The sequence below is a fragment of the Acomys russatus genome, chromosome 13, assembly GCF_903995435.1.
Source record: "Acomys russatus chromosome 13, mAcoRus1.1, whole genome shotgun sequence".
Taxonomy (NCBI): domain Eukaryota; kingdom Metazoa; phylum Chordata; class Mammalia; order Rodentia; family Muridae; genus Acomys; species Acomys russatus.
The window spans coordinates 42,889,659-42,913,527 of record NC_067149.1 but is presented as its reverse complement, the minus strand read 5'-3'; the positions used below and the strand labels follow the sequence as shown (position 1 = coordinate 42,913,527).

General features: G+C 39.5%; 1 protein-coding gene across 6 annotated transcripts in view; it reads right to left on the bottom strand.

The window, feature by feature from the left end:
- The window catches only part of Pparg (peroxisome proliferator activated receptor gamma), a 126,666-nt gene that overhangs the window by 38,507 nt on the left and 64,290 nt on the right, over positions 1–23,869 (bottom strand). For all 6 annotated transcript variants that reach the window (XM_051155117.1, XM_051155115.1, XM_051155116.1 and 3 more), the window contains 2 exons: positions 10,557–10,784; positions 8,850–9,019 (listed from right to left, as the gene is read on the bottom strand). In XM_051155117.1, coding sequence (XP_051011074.1) covers positions 8,850–9,019; positions 10,557–10,776 — 390 coding nt within the window. In that variant the 5' untranslated portion in view covers positions 10,777–10,784. The remainder of the gene's footprint in view (positions 1–8,849; positions 9,020–10,556; positions 10,785–23,869) is intronic.

Below are 23,869 nucleotides of genomic sequence, written 5' to 3'. Positions count from 1 at the left end.
TAGTTTTATTTCTTATTGTGTTCATCTTCATAAAACTCACTTCTCTAAAATTCATTTGGTTCTGTTAGGTATAAAAAAACCTCAGAATTGGTTCAGCAAGATGGCTTACAGGTAAAAGTGCCCTATACACATAACAACTCAAGTTGGATCCCTGGAGCCTGTGTTGGCAGAAGCAAACGGGCCCTTGAAGGTTGTCCTCTGACCTTTGTGTGAGCACATATGCATGCTCATACTCAAGCATAATACACAGACAATAATATAAATAAAAATAAAATTTAATTAAAAACAAACAAAACCCCACTGAACTAATACTGGCTTTGCTTTGGCATGCGTTTTAACTTTCTCTAGACTCCTCCTCCCTAGAGCTTTGTGCATGTTACCAATGAGCTACCTTCCTGATTTTAGAATCACGTCTTGAAAAATAAACAAGCAGGCATGTTCTACTGCTTGATTGATGTCCTTTCTGGAACGTTCACTAGCCTTTCAACCTAGTGTCCTGGCCCTCCCTATACACTCCTTTACCAAATTAGCCAAGGCAGTTCCATGCTGTTTCTCAAGCTAAATTCATGAAGTCATCTTGACTTATTTTTTCTTGAAGTTACTTGATCTCTTTCTTTCCCTCAAGTGGCTAGCTCTTTCTTTAAATACAGGCTTAATACTCCATTATCTGACATTTGTGGAGCATAGGTACTTTGACTTTTAGATTAAAAATAATTCTCCAGAATAGTTGCAAATACAAAGTAATGTATGTTGGTCTTGGGGGAAACATATAGACCCAAGTCTGTAAAAATGAAATATGTATTTCTCTTCACCTCTATCTCCAGTACTGAGACTCTAACCCAGGGCCCTGTGCATGCTAGGAATGCACTCTACCACTGATCTATATTCCATTCTGCCTCCCCCCCCTTTTTTTGAGCCTATATAGTCCAGGCTGGTTTCAAACTTATGATATTTTTGTCTTAGTCTCCCAAGTGCTGTGATAGCAATCCAAGTTCCACTATGATATTTTATATACATAACCTGAAGGTGATGATAGGGGTCAACCCAAGGCTTTGCCCAAGCTAGGCAAGCTGTCTCTGAGCTACTGAGCCTTTATATTTTTGAAGGCACAGCCTCATTATATAGCCCAGGCTGACACTGAGCTTGGCTTTCTCCAGCTTTGACTTCCAAGTACAGAGATTTTGGATGTCTTTCTATGGTACTTTTAGTGAACTCATGTTTTGACTGCATGCAACCTGTTCAGTAAGGCCAGCCGTGGAATTTTCCACATTACAATATCTTGGCACTCAAAAACTTTGGGGCCTTATGGATTTTGGATTCTAGGATTAGGAATACTCAATCTGTATACATATGTCTACTTCTTTGGTACAAATTTTGGTAACATCTTACCTTCTCAATCAGTCTTATCCCCTACTTGATGTTTTTTCCTGTCCCTGCATGTGCTCCGCTTCTGGAACTCTTGGTCTCCTTACTCTTCTTGTTTCTAGTAGTACTTGTGACTTTCTAACATATCACAGAAATTACCCAAGCGATTAGATGCTCAACATGGATGCCCAAGTCTTTATTTTCTTGCCCCTTCCTCCCTCCTTACTTAAAGTTCTAACTTTCACATGGGTAGTGCTGCCTCTTTACCACTAGACACAGCCAGAGCCTACAGCAATGCTTCATTAAAGCCTCACATGTGACTTTGTCTCTTTCTGATCCCTCTCTGAGTTTGCTACCATTTATTATTCTACTCACATGGTGGCAGCTGTTTCAATCACTGATATTTCTTACTATGAGTGCACTTATATCAGCAGTACTGAAAAGTTTTGTTTGCTTTTTTGAGATAAGGTCTTGCTATGTAACCTAGGCTGGTCTTAAACTTGCAGCCATCCTCATGCCTCAGCCGTGTGAGTGCTAGAACTGAAGGCACGTGTCATCATGCTCAGCTCATTGTACACATTTTATTTATATATATGCAAGGGCTATCTTTGCCAGACTTTCTGTATTACATGAACTGCAAATGATATATTTAAGATAATGCAAGCTTATTTTTCAAAATGGCCATAAGAGCTTATAGCCTTCTAAATGTTATGAAAATCTGAATGTATCACCACTGCTTGGTGACTTCAGACTTCCTTATGTTTGTTGTCTTTCTCAGTGTTCCTCATACCTGTGACTATAGGTATATGACACCATGCCCAACTGTCAGGTTTTGTTGAGAATCTATTGTATGTAAAATGTAAGTGTTATCTCAGCATATATTTCCATGGCTTTTCATTTCTATGTTTGTAATGGGTCATCTTGCCTAAAATTGAACATTAGGCATTCTTTATAAGTTCTGGATGCTTATTTGATATCTGTCACATGTCAGTTGGTAATTATCTTCTCCTCTCTGGATTTATGCTAAAATACAATTTTTCCGTGATTCTTAAAATCCTGTAAACATATCATTTAATTTCCATCCTTGAGAGATGACAGGCAGACTCTTAGCACTTTGAATCCTGTTGTGGTCGTGCATTCATTGTTGCTGCAGGAAGTCTCTTGTTAACTGGTTTTGGTGGCAATCTTTCTGGCTCACTGACTCTTTTATATACCCTCTTTCCCCCTAGCACTCCATAGTCTTGCTATAGCATGTGTAGCATAGATTTTCTTTGACATTTTTTTTTTTTTCGAGACAGGGTCACTCTGTGTTAGCCTTGGCTGTCCTGGACTCACTTTGTAGACCAGGCTGGCCTCAAACTCACAGCGATCCGCCCGCCTCTGCCTTCCGAGTCCTGGGATTAAAGGTGTGCACCACCACGCCCGGCTCTCTTTGACATATTTTCTTGGTTGTGTTTTCTGAATCTGGGCTGTGGCTGTGCCAGCGCTGATGATTAACAGTGAGTTAGTATATGCAAAGCCTGGTCCATGCTGGTGAGGAATTTTGATTGCCACAATAATAAAAAAAAAAAATCTAGCTTAATTCCTATGATATATGACAAAAGTGAATCACTTGGGGATGATTTTGTGTCCTTCAATGCTAAAGAAAAATGATCCTGAGTGTCATTTATGTATTTTATACAGATAGAAAAGTTTTTAGTTTTTTGTTTTGAGACAAGTTCTCACTGTGTAGTGATGGTTGGCTTGGAACTCACTACTTAGACCAGGCTGGCCTCTAACTCACAGAGACGTGCCTGCCTTTGTTTCCTGAGTGCTGGGAGTAATGGTGTGGACTATTATGCCCAACCTTGTATACAAAATTTTAATCTGAATATATACCTAAGAACTTGCTTTTACTGTTATTCTACTCCAATTTAATGACAAACTGTTTTCATGCCATTTAACTTTCAAGAATGAAGAGGAAGAAATAAGGATATCACTGAGTGTTTTCCTGTGAATTTGCTTACTGACTTAATGAAGTTGGATTTTTCCAGAGCTTCTTCATATCACTAATAAGGAAACACTCTAGTAGTGCTCTTTATTATTTTAGGGTCTATAAAACAATGTGCATTTCCACCTGCATCTTTATTTTACTTATTCTTTCAGCAGTTAACTCTTTGGATGATCATTCAGTAAAAGCATAATGAAGTTTGTAGGTTGCTGTTTCAGAAGCTGCTCTTGTGTATACACTGATCCAATGTCTTCCTAATTGCCTTAAGAAAATGACTCTTGCTTTTGGTTATGTCTTATTTTTAAAAATGTTTTCCCAGTTTCTCTTTAATTCTATGATGATGATGACGATGACGGTGATGATGATGATGATGATGATGACAATGATGATGAGGATGGAAGAGGTACCTGTGTGGCATGGTATGGGTGTGGAAATAACAACTCTGTGGAACCGATTTTCTCTTTCTACCTTTAAGTATGTTTTGTGTATGTACCTCAGGTGATCATGTTTGTTCAGCAAGTACCTTTACTTGTTGAGCCATGGTAATGGCCCAATTATTTCAATTTTTCTCGTTAGTTTTATTCCATGTGTATAGTCTACACACATGCTCTTGCATCCCATGATGCAGTATCCACAGAGGCCAGAAGAGGGCGCCAGATCCTTAGGACTATGGTTCCAGAGGGCTGTGAGCCACCATGTGGGTGCTAGGAATTGAACCTTAGTCCTCAGGAAGAACAGTCAGTGCTCTAAACTGTGCAATCTCTCCAGCTCTACAGTTCCTTTATTTTTTAACAAAATTCCATGTACAACAAGCTGAGTCCTTAGCATGGTACTGATTTTACCATGAGACTAAAAGTTCCATGCTGGGATTGTATGTAGCCTTCTCATGAAGTACTTCAGCCCATAGGAGCTGAGTTATTGAGCCACCCTAGGCAAGCAGGAATGTACTGGAACCATGTACCCAAGACAGGGAGGGCCCAAATAGAAGGAGAAGTAGGATGCATTTAACTGTAGTGCAGATTGTATTTACTCAGAGCTTTAGGTAAATCTTGGTTCTAACTGATCTTTTGGAAAAGATTACAAAATATGATTGCTCTGTTTTGAGTGTGTCTCTTAAGGCTTCAAGTGTTAAAGCTTTAATCTTTATGCAACGTGGAATAGGGCAGAAACTTAATCTGACTGTTGGAGGCTGGAGGTGGAGCCTTGGACAGGGATTAAGATTAGATAAGGCCACTAGGGTAGAGTCCCTGCGATTGAATATGGTTACTTTGTAAGAGGAAGACACACACACACACACACACACACACACACACACACACACACACACACACACTCCCACTTTCTATCTCTCACTATGTGAAATCCTATGTTACTTTAGAATTCTGCATCAAGAAAGCAATTATCAGTTGTGGGCTCTTAACCTGGGGCCAGGACCACGAGCCAAAAGCCACAGGCATATCATTTTACTAATGGAGAAGGGCCTAAAACAAGGGAGATATTCAAGAAAACAAAAACAAAAAGTGTGTATTTGTAAGCAGCAAGTGAGAGGTCTTTTGAGCTCTAAGACATGTATAACCTCTCAGAATGTTTTATTGTGTGTAAGTCTGCATAGTAACACACCAAGAACGCATCACTATTTCACTTTAACCAACCCCTATCACTTTGTTCCTGTTTGCCTTTTGACAGGAATCAAAAAGTGAGCTGCCCCCACTGGCATCCTAACTATATTTAAGAAGACCTCATCACAGTTGCCTTATGCAGTAAAGTTTTGATCCATAAAGGAGTCTACAAGCTTTGTGCTTGACTGAATTATAATTATGAGGGTATCCCATATCCTATGGAAATGGCAAATAGGAAATTGCCAAAGTGCATTTTAAGCTATGTACAGGTGAGACAAAGCGTTCGCTAGTTTCATTCTCCTTAGTTCTCATGGGTACTGGTGATAAGCTAAGAGGACATCTTTGTTACTGACAGCCACTGGGCTAATGTACTGGGAACGAGGCAGCAGTTTGGTGCTTATGTTGTGTTTCTTCAGGCTCTAAGCCCTATAAGTGGGAATCAACCTTACTATTAAATTGTTGTGATGACTTTAAAGAGCTTTTATTTACATAGGTTTAATTTACAGATATTTGTTCAACAAGAAATAGAAAATGAGAACAACTTATTTTTGAGTCTGGATCTGTGTTGCCCAAGCTGGTCTCAAGCTTCAGGTCTTAACTGATCCTCCTTTCTCAGCTTCTCCAGCAGCTGGAGCTACGTGCGCACGCACACTACAGTAATGCGGCAATTTGACTAAGAATGGTCCCCACAGGCTGATATATTTGAATGTTTAGTCACCAGGGAGTGGAACTGTTGGATATGATTAGAAGGATTAGGAATGTAGCCATGTTGGAGGATGTGGGCTATGAAGTTTCAAAAGCCCATGCCAGACCCAGCCTTGCTCTCTCTGACTATAGGTCAGATTGTAGCTCTCAGCTACTCCTCCAGCATCTGCCTGCACGATGTCATGTTTCCTACCATGATGATGGACTAAACCTCTGAAACTGTACGTGAGACCCCACTTAAATGCTTTCTTTTCTAAGAGTTGCCTTGGTCGTGGTGAATCCTCACAGCAGCAATAGAACAGTACCAGCATCTAACAGAGAAATCACATGTAAGGGCATATGAGCAAAATTCCACTAGCTGTAAGTGTTGTTATTACTCCAAATCATGTCATTTCTATAACTCTTCAATTGCACTTGTGAGAGAATGAGAGCAGGAAGGTGAATAAACAGTGTTAACACTATGGAATAATTTCAAAGCTGAGGCTGCCTTGAAAGAGCCCTATGGATTTCTGAGGCCCTGGGCTATACTTTGAGAACTGTGCATGTGAAGAAGCCAATCACATTATTTCATTAGCAGTCTTACATTTCTGTTATTAATTTAAGTGAGCCCACACACCCATGGGTCCCATTATGATGTCATCACACATATGCACCATTATGTTTTTTTTTTTCCGTTTCCCTCCATTAATGTTTTTTCATCTTTAGAATGTACAGGTGTCTTGCTAGGGGTGGTATCCCAGGCCTACAATCCCAGCAAGGTGGGTAGAGGCAGAAAGATTGTGAGTTTGAGGTCTGTATCAAAAAATAAAACAAAATATGGACATGTCTATTTTCTCTTCCTAGGAAAGCACAGTGTTTTCATTTTTGTCTAGGAATTCTATCTCCTACATTTTAGGATGCTAGCAAGTTATTACAGTGATATAATACTCCTGGGTTTGTTTTTGTTTTTGTGCTGGTTTTTGCTTGGTTGGTAAGGTAGGAACGTGCCGGTTGGTAAGGTAGGAACGTGCCGGTTTCGTTGTTCACTCTCCATCTCTACCTTCCACCCTGTTTTTCCTGTCTGTTTTGTTTGGCGTTGCAGGGGGATGGAACCAGCCTTGTATATTCTAGGCAGATGCTCTGTCACCAAGCTGCACCTCCAAGTCCCCTTTCTACCCTTTCCTGGTCACAGCTTGAAGGCTCTTGGATTTTCTTCCTCTTTCTGTTTTGCTTGCTCTGTCTTCTGAGTTTTAGTGTCTTCAGGACCTAACTTCTACGACTATCACCAAATACTGAAAGTGTTTCTGACTTTGCCTTCTCAGCTGTCCTCACCGTTGCTAACTTCCCGTGAATGTATGGCTTGAATCAGGGTGGGGTTACTTGCTTGCAGGTTCCAATTTTCTAGGCACTCTACCAACATGTAGGAAATAAATTACTGTGAAGTCTGAACGATCTTACAGTTCACACTCACTAATGTATACAACCAGCATTACCCAAACTAAATGAGTTCTTCAGATAAATATGGTTCAGAATTCAGCAACTCAAAAAAATTGTGTAAACTTTTCTTATTAAATACAACAGCATCTTCTTACTTACAGGGATCTTAGATTATTGATTGTGCATAGTGATGTAGTTTCATAGATATTTTAATCATAGAGTGATTTTTTTTCCTACTGTTTTTGTTTTTTGAAACAAGGTCTCTCACCATCCTTCTGCCTATACCTCCTGAGAGTGGGGATTACAGGCATGTGCTATCATGCCAGGCTCCTGAATGGGCTTTAGTGTTTTAAATGAAAGCATCTCTTGCCAGGAGTGCTTCAAGGACTCTTTTTGAAATTCAAACCTCAAAGATGTGTAAGAGCTGCCTGCCAACCTAATCAAATCATTTTCCACATGAGGTGACTGAGGGCTAAAGTGTTTATGTGACTGGCAGGCTATAACTGAGAAAGTGGCAGAGGTGACTGTGGTTTGTATCTTTTTACTGTGTTAGATTACTTTTGGACTAAAAGAATTTTAGAGACCACTTAACTAAATTGCATTGTTTTATAGATGAGAAAGTATTTGTAGACTATGGCACCCCCCCACCCTATCTGCTGGGGGCTATGAATTTAGTAAAGATTAGTTTTCCTTTATTGGTCTATCATCCATCTAGAACTCAGAAGTCCTAACTCATGTCTACCTGGTGTGCTTCATCTTTATTATCCAGAAAAAGCTCAAATTAGGCAGTATTTACTTCATATATTTATGTTTTATTTTTCTTGATGTGGGGTTGGCTTGAAACTCACTATGGAGACCAGGTTGAGCTCAGAGAGAAGCTCCTGCCTCTGCTCCTGAGTACTAACATTAAAGCTGTATACCACTACACCCTCCAGTATTTATAAGGTAAGTATCAATAAATAATGTATTCTATGGCTTCCAAAATATGATAAACTAAATACTATTTTATCCCTGAGTATGTATATAAAAACATGAACGTACTAATGTGTTTTCCTTATAACTGGCAGCATATTACTAACTTTCTGAAATACTTTTTTTTTTTTTTTCCACAAAGGAAGTCTCTTTTTGCCTGTCTATCGCACAAGGCTTTGGATAATGATGGTCTAGGTAACAGCACTTCACTTAGGGCTTGGTAGGAACAATTCTCATTAATCCATAATTTCTCTTTTCCCTTTGCAGTTCTGGGGATAAGTGAAGCCCTCACCCCAGTGACCGCATGCATTTGACTAACATTTTCTACAGGTCTCATATAGAAATATGCTCAATATCACAGCATTAGTCTGTGGAGCAAGTGACACACGTATACAGTCTGTCAAACCTTACTTGCCTAAGAGATTACATAGCATGATGGGAAATACACCAGGGAAATCGGGAAATTAGGTTCTGGTGCTGGCTCACCATTCACTGTCTTGCTGTGACACCTTGGACAAGTCCTTTCAAAACAATTCTGCAAGATACGCTTAGATGAGCACCTCAAAGAATCATTTTGGAGAAGGAGAAGTGAGGCAGAGTAACCTTGCTTTTACCAGCTTTTCTTGTATTTTCAAATATTATATTACTTGAAGAATGAGTTCTGCCCCCCCCCCCCAAAAAAAACCCCACAACTTTATCTTAATAGAGTGAGTTTGTAACCGGAAATGGAGTAGGAAAATTTTCAGAAAAACTCTTGGGTGATTTTAAAATTTATTTTTTACCTTGCATCCTTCACAAGCATGAACTCCATAGTGGAAGCCTGATGCTTTATCCCCACAGACTCTGCACTCAATGGCCATGAGGGAGTTGGAAGGCTCTTCATGAGGCCTGTTGTAGAGCTGGGTCTTTTCAGAATAATAAGGTGGGGATGCAGGCTCTACTTTGATCGCACCTGTGCATCGGAAAATTCGAGAAGATGGTTATCTCATGATAAACAATCCTGAAAAGGCACCATGGTTTTCCATGGTGGCCTTCGAATTTTCATGCCTTAACTTTACTATCTCAGAAGAGAGGTGCTGGGGGAGCATGAACAAACACTGGTGCTCAGAGAGGAAAGAGTAAGACTTTATCATTTCAGGCAAGTCACAACACCCCAGAGCCTCACCTGCACAAATAAAGCGGGAAGGGAATTAGAAGCAAGGGAACAAGTGTGCCCCCTTCTCCCCACAGACGCTGCGCAGGGTTTGAAGTGGTGCAGCTTATTTGGCAGGGGTGGATGGGCTGCATATGGTATTCATTCTGCTATTATGGGTTTTATTGAAATGTCGCACTTTAGAAATAGTTTAAAGCCTTCCTTGCAAAAGAAACAAGGAAGGAACATGGTTGAGAAAATGTGACGGTGAGGTGCCAGGTTATGGACAGGGTTGAGTCAACAGGGGGTTTGTAAAGTGATCTTTGATAGAGAGCAGAAGAAACCCATGTGAAGCAAATGCTGCATTTGCCAGTGGCTCGGGCTTACTGAATTTCCGTATTAGGTTCTAACCCATAACCACACAGATAAATACAACCACGTATACTATCTATCTAAAGAAAACAACTAGAAATTACAGGAAGTTCTTACTTATTATCAGGTAATGGTTGTCAGTGACACAGGGGTGACTCTGGAAAACCAGCACATCAGCCCACAAGATAAAAATCAAGGAAATAGCATCACAGAAGGGATACGTTATCTTGAAAAGTTTAGTTCTGGTTTTTCTTTCTTTCTTTTTCTCTCTTTTTATTCTTTTTCTTTTTTTGAGACAGGGTTTCTCTATGTAACAGCCCTGGCTGTCCTAGACTCCCTTTGTAGACCAGGTTGGCCTCAGACTTACAGAAATCCACCTGCCTCTGCCTCCAGAGTGCTGGGATTGAAGATGTATGCTACCACGCCCAGTTCTGGTTTTTTTTTTTTTTTTTGAGCCTGATGTTTGATGTTGTTAACTTACTTAGTGGCATGGTGATCTGTCAATCAGCTATAACATTAAGATATAAGTGTATGCCTCAAACTAGGGTTTGGGGTAAATTTCAAAAACTATAGATTAAGAAAAAAACAAAAAACAAAAAAACAAACCAACTGTAATAGTAACTTAGTGATGATGAGTCACATAAGTTGATTTGCAACTGTGACTTATTAACTAATAAGAGGCTGGAAGAATTCAAGGTTTACAGATGGACTCTGAGCCTAAGACAAAACCGGCACTGTAATCATGCCAGAAAATGTTCCTAAGAAGGAAACAAGAATGGAAAGAAATGAGGGAGGGAGGAGAAGGAAAGGAGAAAAAAGACTGGGAACATTATATGCCTTCTTTTTGGCCTACCGCAGATATCTAGAACCTCAAGGGTAATGGATAAACAAGTGAGCAAAGATGCCTTCTCTTCAATGTGCTAATCTGTTGAGCATTTATTGAAGGATCTAATTCCAGTCTTAGTAGTTTGAGAAGAGAACATACTTTGGTATTCTTGGAACTTCAGGTCATATTTGTAATCAGCAACCATTGGGTCAGCTCTTGCGAATGGAATGTCTTCATAGTGTGGAGCAGAAATGCTGGAGAAATCAACCGTGGTAAAGGGCTTGATGTCAAAGGAATGGGCGTGGTCATCCATCACAGAGAGGTCCACAGAGCTGATTCCAAAGTTGGTGGGCCAGAATGGCATCTCTGTGTCAACCATGGTAATTCCTGAAATAGAAAAAAGAACAGGCTATGAATCAAGTTCTGAAGGGGAGAGCATTCCTCAAGGACGTAAGGGAGGGAGCTGAGTGAGTTAACAAAGTGTGTTACTCACATCGCTGCCTCTCTAGTACCATCCAGGTGGCTTTGCAGTGAGAAGGGAGTCAGCCTTTACTTGAGTATACTAGCAACACCTTATAGTGTTTGCAATGGAAGAAATCAGTCTAAATGTCAGGCCAACAGCTCTGTTCACACTGTCCTCTACAGCAGGTCATTGGCTGGATCTGGTAATGGTTATTTTTCTTAGCACAAATTTCTTCCACTTTTATTAAGACACAGCTGATAAAATAAAACTGGCATATTTAAATGACCATTATAGTGATGTTTTGATATATGTATGCACTATGAAATTATTACCATAATCAATTTAATTAACATATTCATGACTTTATATAATTCTTTGTTTCAGTGTTGAGAAAACCTAAGATTTGTTTCCTTAGCAAATTTCAAATACATGATACAGTATTCCTAACTGTAGTCATCTTGCTGTCCAGAGTCTCCAGGGCCTAATGGAAACCTGGCTAGTCTTCCCATTTCCCCTATGCCCAGTCCTTGGCAACCAGCAAGCATGTGTGATATTTGCTTTCCTGCTTCTAGCTTATTTCCTTTAGCACAATGTTTCTTTGGGTCATCTGTTGCTACAAGGAACAGAATTTTCTCCTTTTTAATTCCAGTATATGTCTGTGTATGTGTGCATGCATGCATGTGCATTCTGCATATGTGTGTGTATATATACTACAAAGTATGTATTTTACTTTATGTGTTTTATTTTGTTTGTGTGTGTGCATATATGTGTGTATGTTCTACATATGTGTGTCTATACATACCACATAGTTTTTGTTTCTTTTTACTTGTTCATATGTCCTAGACTGACTGACTTTCTTCTTTCTTTCTTTCTTTCTTTCTTTCTTTCTTTTCTTTCTTTCTTTTTCTTCTTTTTCTTTCTTCTTTCTTTCTTTCTTCTTTCTTCTTCTTTCTTTCTTTCTTTCTTTCTTTCTTTCTTTCTTTCTTTCTTTCTTTCTTTCTCTCTTTCTGTTTTTGTTTTTCTGGACAAGGTTTCTCTTGTAGCCTTGGCTGTCCTGGACTGACTTTGTAGACCAGGTTGGCCTCGAACTCACTGAGATCCAGTGCCTCTGCCTATGTCTTAGACTCTTATGTTGATTTCATCTCTTGGCTATAGTGCGTAGTGTTACAATGGACACAGGAGTACAGAGATTTGACATAGTGATTTTACTTCCCTGACCATATTTTTTAGCGTGGGGCTTCTAATCACATGGAAATTCTATATTTGATTTTCTGAGACTCTCTGCTTGTTTTCTATAATGGCTGTGCAATACACAATATACACCGCTGAAGAGGTTTCTGTTGCTCCATTCCTTTCTTCTCCTTATGTACTAGCCATTCTAACAGCAGTGGGTCAGCATATTTTATTGTAGTTTTGATCTCATTAGTAATATTGACCACTTTTTCATACACCTTTTGGCCATTTCTATGTTTTCTTTTTAGAAATAGCTATAAGTAGCCTTTGTACATTGTTTTGGACTTAGATTTTTGGTGTCTTGCTGCTGATTTGCATTCTTCTTGTGTGCGTATGCATGCATGCATGCATGCGTGTGTGTGTGTGTGTGTGTGTGTGTGTGTGTGTGTGTGTGTGTAACATGTATGTTTCATCCTCAGGAACATCTTTCATAACCTTTGAGATGAGGTCTCTTATGTCCTGAGGTGCACTGGGTATGCTAGAATGGCTGGTGGTGAGCTTCAGACATCTTCCTTCTCTGTCTTCCCAGTGCTCAGATTACAAGTGGGTGCTACTGCCTGATATTTTTGTTTGGGTTCTGGGTACTGAACTCAGTTTCTCATGCTTACAAGCACCTTACTGGATGAGCCATCCTCCCAGTCTTATGTATTTGAGGTTTCTCTCTCCTCTCTTCTCTTCTCCTTTCTTCTCCTCTCTTCTCTCCTCTCCTCTCCTTTTCTCTCTGTCTCTGTCTCTTTAAAAGTGTATGCCACCATGCCTGGCTCTTCTTTAAAAATTATTTTTATTTTATGTGTATGAGCATTGACAAATGTGTGTATGTATACTATGTGCATGCTTGGTGCCTGTGAAGGCCATAAGAATGTGGCAGATCCCCTTGAACTGGAGTTACTGGCAGTTATGAACTGCCATTTGGCAGCTGCGAACCAAACCAGGGATGAGTATGATTTGCTATCACCGTAACTGACCTATTAGGGTGCCGAGTACTGAATATGATCTATGAGTCACTCATTAGTATAGACTTTACATTTTTATACAATTGTTAAGTCTGACTTGGTTTACTTGAAATGAGCTCACCATTCAAAGTGGTGCCTAGAAAAGCAATCACTACTTTAAATGTTACAAAGCTGTGTAAATTCAAGATTGTTAACTCTGGCGACAAAGAAATGAACTCATAAATTTTATCTTGGTTGTAGTCATATTTGCACCATTTGACAAATGCTTGACTCACAGTCGATGCTCATTAAATATTTATCTATTAAATACTAAGTGAATTGATGGCTGGAGGAAGTGACTGTGAACTTTTGGAAGAGGGGCCAGGGAAGAAGAGAAAGAAACAGACCTATTGAGTACCTCCTATGTACCAGACACTACCAGATATCTACCTTTTATTCCACATATGCTGAAATATCCTCACTTTGGAGATCAATAAGACAGGACTGGTGAGGTTACAGGACTACTCCAAGGTTCATGGGCTAAGTGGGTGTGGGTGATTCAAATGCTGACTCAGAAACTCTCTCCTTGCAAATAGTCTCTCACTGATAAAAATGTTCTGTAAGGTGGCTCCTCTCATAGGGGTATCCGGAAACGGTCCTCTTGCCTTTTCCCAGAATACAGAGAGCTAAGGGATTTTTTTTCTCTCTCAAAGGCTGCATGAGATGACGGAGTTCAGCTGTGGTTTTCATGAGAACACAAAGTGCATTGTAGATACAAGTAGGGAGTCTGGCTCTGTGGATGTGCTTCATGGCTGCAAGAGGGCTCGTTGGGCAAAGTTTGGGTTCCATGTTGAATATCTGTATAATAAGTACCCAAACGACCTGCAATTATCTATGTCATGGTGTAAACACTGCACACTAAGAGGGGGAAAGTGAATTGGCGATAACTTAGAGGACATCCTGGTCTCTGGATGTCCTGGACATCTAGAAAGAAGTCTGTATTCCTACTTGGCAGGCACACCTATCAACTATGTCATTTGCTTCAAAATTCATCCTCTTGGACCCAGCCCATGTCAGTGCATTCACTCTGCCTCTCTATCTAGCATGTTTAATTTTTATTTTTCTATAGCCTTACCCTTCGCTATCAGTAATTTTCATTTCAAAAGATGTCATCTCGTGTCCAGATTTTAATGCCCTTAAAGTTGGATGTTTCTTACAGCATCTATTGTGACTGATGGAGTTAAAGGTGGTAAGCCTCTGTACACATACTGAGAAGTGAAAATAAAGATGTAAAAATACATAGGTTGCAGGAAAATTTGGTCATTCATCATTGGGGGACAGGGTGTGTTGAGACAGTGTTTATGTAACAGAGCCCTGGCTGTACTGGACTTGCTCTGTAGACCACTGGCCTTGAACTCACAGAGATCAGGCTGCCTCTGCCTCCCAGTGCTAGGATTTTATTTTATTTTTGAGACAGGGTTTCTTTATGTAGCCTTGGCTATCCTGGAATCACTTTGTAGACCAGGCTGGCCTCTAACTCACAGTGATCCGCTTACCTCTGCCTCCCGAGTGCTGGGAGCGTGCACCACCACTTGGGCCAAGCACTAGGATTAAAGGTACCACCACACCTGGAGGCCATTCATCATTTTATTGGTTAACTTCTTTTTCCATCTGGGGATGGAAACCCACAGTTTTGCACATGCTAGGCAAAGGCTCTACCATTTCCCCAGGCCTAGGGTTTTTGAGATAGGGTTTCAATATCAGCCCAGGTAGGCCTCTAGCCCACAGCCCTCCATCTGAGCACTGGCTTGGCGAGTGTGCACCACTAGGCCTGGCATTACAGATTTTAAAATGACTTTTTAAGGTGCATATAAAATTAAGTAAAAGGATAGCTCTTATATAGCACCTTACCTTCCAAGACACAGGGTGTGCCCCTGCCACTGTTCTGTGCTTGTGTGGCACACCTGTGATAACTAATAAGCCAGTATGGATATGCTCTTATGAACTAAAGTCATGTCTCCATTAGGCACTGTATGTAAATAAGCCTATGGATGCTAATAGGAGTGTAATGTGATGTGTCTATCATTGAAGTATCATACAGAACTATTTCTCTGTTCTAACCAACCCTTGCATTCCTCTATTAATTTCACCTTTCCTTAAGGGAATGCTGTTTCCCTGAGCTCCACTATTAAGGATATGCTGTCAGGGAAGCCGGTCAACCAGCAATTTTGTATAATAAGTCACCATGTCATAGCTTGGCATTAGAAGTCCTCCATGGCACAGCCCTAGTTTACTTTCTCAGTCTTATTTTCTATTGGTTGTTCTAATACCTATTGTGTCCTACTGCTGGATGCCATGCTGTCTACCTGCCCTGCATTCCCTCCTCTTGCTCTTCTTTGTAGATGCAGATTCTCGAGGTCGCTGAATCTTTTCCTATCCTTCATTTCTTTACACTGCACTCCTCCTTGTCTTTCAAAGCTAAACACTACTTTCCCCATGAAACCTTCCACAAATCTTCCTCTTCTTTAAGGTTGACGTAATTTCCTATCTGGTTAAGTATTTACAGTATTTGCATTTGCATGTTGTCCTGAATGAGGAGACACCTTATCCTGTTTCCCATTAGCCCTTCTGCATGGCTGTGGTGTTCTAAACACTTGCCAATTAAGTAATAATGTTATATAGGGAAGAGTAGAATGGTTTCTCATTTTTCTGAGAAGAAGAAACTGGGGATTCTTTCTTTTTTGTAATCAATTATTGTTTTATTTTTGTCAATGTAAGTTCCCCTAAAGAGATTAAGGCTTGATACTACGATTAAGACACAGCATGAGCTAGAACTCTGCTCTTAACTCCATATATTTAGTCTTTTCCCTTTGAGGACTATCAAGAAGATTAGAATTCATTACGTTGTTTTTTTCTTCTTTTGTCATATTGGGCACTGAACCCAGACTTGCCCATATGATAGGCAAGTGCTTTACTACTGAGCTATACGCTAGCCCAGGCTTCCTAATTCCTCTATGCAGGAAGGACAAAGAAGAAAGAAAAACATTTGCCTCTTCATCTCTAGGAAGACATACTGATGAAATACATGCTTTTCCCTCCCTTTTCTGGATTCTGGGACACCTTGACCTCAACAGCATTACTCCATGGACACGGTTCCTGGGAGGTACAGGATCCAAACATGCTTTATTTTACTTTGACTTAGAGATGGTCCAGGAAAGCTGCTTCTTATTTTGTCTCTAGAAAACATAAGCTTCTGTTGCTGCCAAGCTGTAAGTGTTTTTTGTTACTCCGTGCAATTACCCATGAAAGAGCAAATGGACAAAATATTTGCATGAACGACAGCCCTTCTCAGGAGTAAGTTGGTGTCTTAACTTTGCAGCTGGGTGACATGAGTCTTGTTGCCTCGGGACATATCCTTCAATTTCACAACCTTTTAAGAAAGTCTTTAGACAAATTTTGTGTGCAAGGACACAGCTCTATGCTGTTTCTCTTTGACCTTCAAACTTGGCTCTCAATTCTGTTATGGTTAACGAGCAGCCTTCTCTCACTACTCCAAAGTGTAATGCATTTCAAACAAAAGTATAATCGATTTCATGCAAGAGTAAAATGACTCCGCTAATAGAGTAGGCTCCACTTGGGAGTGTGGAAGTGGGTCAGAATGATATGAGGTTGTGACACCAAGCTCTAGGACCATATGGTTGGCCTTTGGCATATTACATTGTAATCTAGGGAATGAAAAACTTCTACTGGAGAAATTCTGGGGAGGTCTGGGGTGTGATTTAGTAGTAGAGAGTTTGCTTGGCCTGAGTGAAGTCCCAGGTTCAATCAGCAGTACAGAAAATGTGAGTAACATCAAATCTATACCACAATTGTTTTAAAAGCCTGGATGTAAAGTTCTATAGAGGTTGGAGTTACAGCCCAGTGGTAGAGTAATTGTTTAGCATGTACAGGATGCGAGGGTCAATTCCCAGTACCTTAAAAGAGGAAAAAAACAAAACAAAACATGAACACCTGACTGGTTTAAAGTGGTTGATGTTAATAGACCCTTGAGGCTTTTGTAATGATTATACTAGATGCTATACTGCGTTGATCTCATTTAATCCTCATAACAGCTCTGTAAAGTAGGATAGTCAGAATTTTTTCTTTTTAAATTTTTTTTCTGTTTTACATAGGGTCTTACTGTGCAGTCATGGCTGGCCTAGAGCTCACAGAGATCCTCTGGCCTCTGGCTCCTGAGAGCTGGGTTTATAGGCATATACCACCACATACCCAAAATTCTCAAGGAAGAGTAATAAAAAGCTGAAGATGTATCTCAGTGATCTAATACTTGCCTAACATACAGAAAACTGTGAGACTAAACTCAGTTCTGAAAGCTTTTGAGAAATATGGCCCAGATACAGAAGTAATTTGTGGACAATTACTAGGAAGAGTTGGGTATTGAACACAAATGGTCTGGAGCTCTGTGGCCACACATTTAATCTAAACTTCCTGATCTCCCAGGTGTACACTAAACATCAACACATTCCTAGAACTCATGCTGGGCCAGGCATGACACTAGGGATGAATACTAAAGAGTAACTCTGAGAAATGCATTCTGATGGGTATGGAGGCAATGTGGCAACACCTCAGGAACTCTAGAGCTTAGCAGCTTTGTTAGCAATGACTTTCAAGAGACACTTAACCACTGATTTTCAATGTCTTCTTGTTTTAGGTTAATATCATGATACTCACAAATATGGCTCCTACTTGCTTACCCACAACGGCCCTTCCTCATTGATCAGTACAAACTAAGTTGGGAATTATATAGTCCCTCTCCCATCTGTGAGCCAACATCCAGAGATAAAAATCATCCTGAAATATCAGGGGAGAAAGCCATTTTGAAATAATTGTTGTTTACCATTTGACAGTAAAATAAAATGGGTATAATGATCTGCTTATGAATACAGTCAGTGAGAGATTGGGTGGGTGAGAACACATCTTTTCTGTCTCTTGGCTCAGCATCTTTGGAACTGTATGGTGTTGTTACTATATTGATATAACATGTTGGAAAAGTGAGTTTTATCCTAAGCCAATTTTCATAGATCAAGATGTATTTGGTCTTAATTAATATATACGAGTCACATCAAATTTCAAAAGTCTCATGCAAGAAAGCATTTACCAGATGGCAGATTGTCACAGATAAAATGTAGAAGAGCTCTGCAGCTGAATTGTTCTTGCTGTAGCTCAAATGTGAAATGTACCCCACAGGATCACATGCTGAACCATTTGGTACCCAGCTCGCATGCACTATTTTGGGATCTTTAAGAGGTAGAGCCTACCAGGAGAAAGTAGGCCATTGAGGGATGGGCCTTGAGGGCTTTAGCCCAGCCCCACTTCATCCTCCAGTCTTTTTCTGCTTCCTGTTTCCTAGAAGGGTGAGGGCTTGAGGAGGCTGAGCTGCCTGCTCTTATTCTACCATAGTGATACCTTCTCAACCAGGATCCCCAGGAAGTCCAGGTTGTTTCTTGTCAGGCTTTTGGTCACAGTGAAAAGTATGCACTACACTAACAAAAATACTAACCTCCAAATTAGTGGGAAGGTTAAAGGAATGGCTAATCTACTAGAATAAGCATTGTGATGAGCTGGGTTTTCACATAATAAATACAGAAAACCCCACCTTATTTGTTACTTTTGTAGGTTTTCTGCTTTTCTGAACATTAACGGTAAAGAAGGATGGAACAGTGTTGTGTCCGGTGCCAGGATTCTAATTCTGCCTTGGAGGTCTAAGTTCAATGATCTCTTTCTAGCTAATTTCACCATCTATAAATAAATGCCACCTTGTCCTGTTCTGAAGACTAATGAGATGTAAAAGGCTAATGATACGTAAAACACCCATGATACTTATTAAGCTCTAAATAAATAATAGTTGTAGATTTTGTACATATTAGTAACCAGCGTCCCATCGTCATAAAAAAGGTGGGCGAAAAGCCTCCAACACGGTCTCTGGGGGACAGGAAGAGGAAGAAACACTGGCAGAGTCCCATTGTTCAAATAGGACTATGCCAAAAACAGATGTCCCGTTTTAAAGACCTCTGGAAAAGGAGAGTGCCTGGCTTCTCAGAGTTACTCACTCCAAGGCTTAATTGCTCTTTTGTGGCCTGGAAAGTCTGTCTTATCTGGCACCTCCTCAACTGTATTATACATATGCTAATGATGTTCCTTTAAAAATCATTATACAGAAAAATATCAGGTAGTCAAGTAAATTTAGGAAGTGCTAGGTTAGGCAAGGTTGAACATGTTGACTGCAAGATTTAGACATATGATTCATACTCAGGGAAAGGACAACATGCCGAATTATAGCTTAATGTTTGAAGGACAACTGCTTATGAAACCACAATATGCTGATGTTGGGGTTTGTAAATATTTCTTTCAAAGTTATTACAATGTAACCATGGACAAATGACTTAACTCCAATTTACACGAAACTACGCTGTGAAGGTGAGAGGAGAGAGAAGTGTATTTGGGAAAGGGAATGTGGTAGTAAAACGGTTGAATGCTTATGATCTGTAGTTGGAGGTGAATGGATGGTGAACATAGTATAAAAAGTAGCAGCCAAGCATGTGATTCTCAAGACACAGAGGTGAATGCCAGAAGAAATCTCTGGAGTTAAATATCGGTAGCTTTAAAAGGAAATTATAAAATGGCTCTGAGGATCTCTATTTTTTTTTTTAATTAAAGGCTTCATACTGTCTGACTTCTAAAAAAGTGGTTATTCATTTGATTACATTAAAAAGTAAGCTTGGATATCCTTTATTTTCAACTCTACCACTAAATTGTACCTCAACCCCTTAAATACTTTTAACTCTAATATTTTTCCACGAGTTAATCTAACAAGTGGGAGTAAATCTATTCCTTGCATGTATGCTGTGTTATTAAAAAGGAATGATCAGATAATAACATGGAAAAATAGAAAAGATATACTGAAATAAAAAAAACCAGGTTTGACCAACAGATGATTTTCTTATTTATTTACCTAAAAAATTGTGGCTATATGTGTGTGTTCATTTATATTCACATGTACATATGTGTGCAGGAGCCTGTGTATGTGCACAAGCCAGAGGACTTGTGTTGCATGTCGCCCTCAGGAACATCAGACATACTAGTTTTGAGACAGGCTCTCTCACTGGATCTATCTGATTCTTCCCCCTCAGAACTGGGACTATAAATGTATTCCAGATTTTTAGAAATATGGGTTCTGGTGACTGAACTTAGGCCTTTGTTCCTCCAAGGCAAACACTTTTACTGCCTGAGCCATTTCCCCAGCCCCTGTACCAATGTTTTTATCTTTGATTAGTTTCATGGGCTTTTGTTTATTAAAAGAGGAATGACTCAGAATTTCATTCATAGAAGCATAATTTAATAATGATAGCTAACAATTTTTAGTTGCTTAAGCAGTAGGCATTATATCTTATGTCCATCATGCATGTATTTTTGTGTATATGATACATTAACGTATAAATATTGCAGATCAACATATTTAAATTATAGTGCAGTTACAGGTATACTATAATATGAAGTCATGTGCAATTATTTAATAGTGTTAAAAATAGGCTTAAGGTTAAGTAAATTGTGTATCATTTCACAGTTAATTAATATCACAGCAAGATTTTACATTCAGTTGTGGCTTCTCTGACTATAGAAAGGTTTAGAAATAAATTCTGTGTTGTGCCATTTGTTTATTCAACATAAGAAAACATATTTTCATTCTGCTACCTACTTAAACAGTTTCTCTGGATTGACTTCCCACTGGTGGATTTGGCAGAAGATAAAGCATATAATATGTATCTCTATGTGCACATTTCTTTATGCTAAGCCAAATGGTTCATGGTAAATGTTTCAATTCAGATCAAGAAAGCCTTAGAGAAGCCATAGCTTTAGCCTCAGCACCTAGAAGGAAAGCACACTCATATTTTACCTCTAGAAGTTAGCTTTTTCTGGAATGGGCCACATGTTGTTTAGGTAGCTTATCATGAGGCATGGGGAGAAGGAAAAGAGGACAGGATCATACTGAGCATCTCCTCTGCTTCCTGACCCACAGACTCATATCCTATTCCACTGTGGTCAAATCAAGCATGGCTTATGGGTTTTCTGTTAAACTTTCTTATGTTTCTAAAGATAGATTCTAGTAACAGTCTAACTGTAACTTAGGCTAAGTGCTAATAGCTAGTGCAGTTGAATTGAAATCACCACTTTACCCAGTATACACTGGCATCAAGTAAAGAACTGTGCTCATCCAGGGACAATAAAAAGCCAATAAATAGGCTGGGGTGTATCTCAGTGGTAGAGGATGCTCTTGGTATGCACAAAGTTCTGGTTTAATTTTAGCACACATGCATGGCACACAACACAATGTAACAACAACAACAACAAAAAACCCCACACAGAGACACAGTTAATAAAGGAAACATTATGGACAATTCTATGCTACAGAGTCAATAACCTAGATGAAGTGAGTCTCTTCCTTGGGCCCATTCTTCAAAACATAGTCTGCCAAAATGTACCCAAAAAGAAATAAACAATTGAATAGGCCTATATCTGTTAAAAGTTGAATATGTAATTAACAACCTTATAAAACAGAAGGCCAAGGAGCACACACTGGTCAATTCTACCTGTCATTCAAGGCAGAAATCATAACAGTTCTTTGTCAGTAGAAACAGAAGTAATAATTCTTGATGCTATGAAGCCAGAATTATTTTAATATCAAAACAAATAAAGCCATTACAAGGGATAAAACCCTGTAAACAAAATTGGTCAAGAATACAGACACAGAAATCCCCAACAAAATATAAAAAAATTAAATCTAACCATGTGTAAGAAGAATTGTACAGAGACGGTGTAGTGTCACACACCTTAAATTCCAGCATTTGGGAGGCAGATTTCTGAGTTGGAGGCAGCCCGATCTACATAGAGAGTTCCAGGACAACCAGGGCTGCATAGGTAGACCCTTAACAAACTAACAAACAAGCACCCTATACACTGCTTATACCAACTATGTATAACATTTCTCATTGATCATACAAAAGAAAACCTAGGTGAGTGTGGTGGTGATTTCTTTATATACAGTAAAAAGGTATGATTCATGAAAGATAAACATAACTTTATTAAAACTTAAGTTTTCTACTCTGTACAAAACTATGTCAATAAAATATTTGTAAAAAATACATCTGATAAATGTCTTCTTAAAAACACACAACAAACCTCTTAAGAAAACAAACAACTTGATATAAAAATGCACAAAGACATCGGCAAGAAGATAAGATCTTCAACATCATAAACAATTAGGAAACCTTCAAACACTGGCAACACCAGAAGCTGGTGAGGCTGTAGAGCATCAGGAATACTCCCTCATTACCAGAAGGAATGCGTCAGGATCTGTGACTTTGCAAGACAGTGTAGCTAGTTCTTATAAAACAAAACATGGTCCTCCCACACAGTCCAGCAGCCACATACCCAACAGACTGAAAACATAGGTATACACAGACACAGACACAGACACACACAGACACACACACACACATCAAAACAAAACAAAAACAAAAACAAACCTGCACACAGATGCTTATTACAGCTCTATGTTTGTCACAATTTGGAAACCATTAAGGAACCCTTCAGGAGATGAGTGGGTAAACCATAATACAGTCAGAAAATAAAATACTTAGTTCTGAACAGGAATGAATTATCAAGCCATGAGAGAACATGGGGGAAACTTCTATCACTTAGAGAAAGAAGCTAATCTGAAAGAGAAACAGTAAATAATTCCAATTAAATAATGTTCTAGAAAAGGTAAAAAAATATGCAGACTTAAAAAAAAGATTTGTTTGAAAACATTTTGTGTGTATCTGTGTACACCTGAGCATATATGCACCATGTGTGTGCAGGTGCCTTTGGAGGCCAGGAAAGGGTGCTGGAAGTACAGGAGACAAGCTTGGTTTTAATGAATCAACAAGTTGACTATTATGCATTAGGTATTTCCCCCACCTCCCAGGAATAGAGACTAAAACATGGATTCTTTCTTAGTGATTACATACTTCGGCTTAGGGAATATACCAAAACAGAAAAATTAGAAAAGGCTGTCTCTGTTAAGGGCTAAATCACACGGTGAAGACTATCAGTGTCAGAGGACTTTACTCTTATCTGACTGTTATTAGTGAGAACTGCTGTTTACCAAGTACTGCTCATGGTCTCATGGGGATACAAGAGGATGAGCAACCTGAAGGACAATACAGGCCATAAACTTCAAACCCCTACCCAGATCTAGCCAATGGACAGAACATTCTCCACAGTTGAGTGGAGAGTGGGGTCTGACTTTTACACGTACTCTGGTGCCTCATATTTGACCATGTCCCCTGAATGGGGAGACCTGGTGGCACTCAGAGGAAGGATAGCAGGCTACCAAGAAGAGACTTGATACCCTATGAGCATATACAGGGGGAGGAAGTCCCTCTCAGTCACAGTCATAGGGGAGGGGAGTAAGGGGAAAATGGGAGGGAGGGAGGAATGGGAGGATACAAGGGAGGGGATAACCATTGAGATGTAATATGAATAAATTAATAAAATTAAAAAAAATCTCTGCCTCCCTGGTGGTAATGCTCTAGAGGATGAAGCAGACTATAAGCTATAAATACAACCAGCCAATAAGCTATGTGGTATAGAAAAAGATGACAAGTGCTTTCAAAATAGGAAACTGAGGAACTGAAGAGGAGAAAGGCAGTGGGCAGGGTAGGATGGAAAGGCTGTTGTTACTGCAAGGTGAGATCTGAGCAAAGATCTGAGGGACTAAGAGAGACAGTGATATGCCAGAGGAA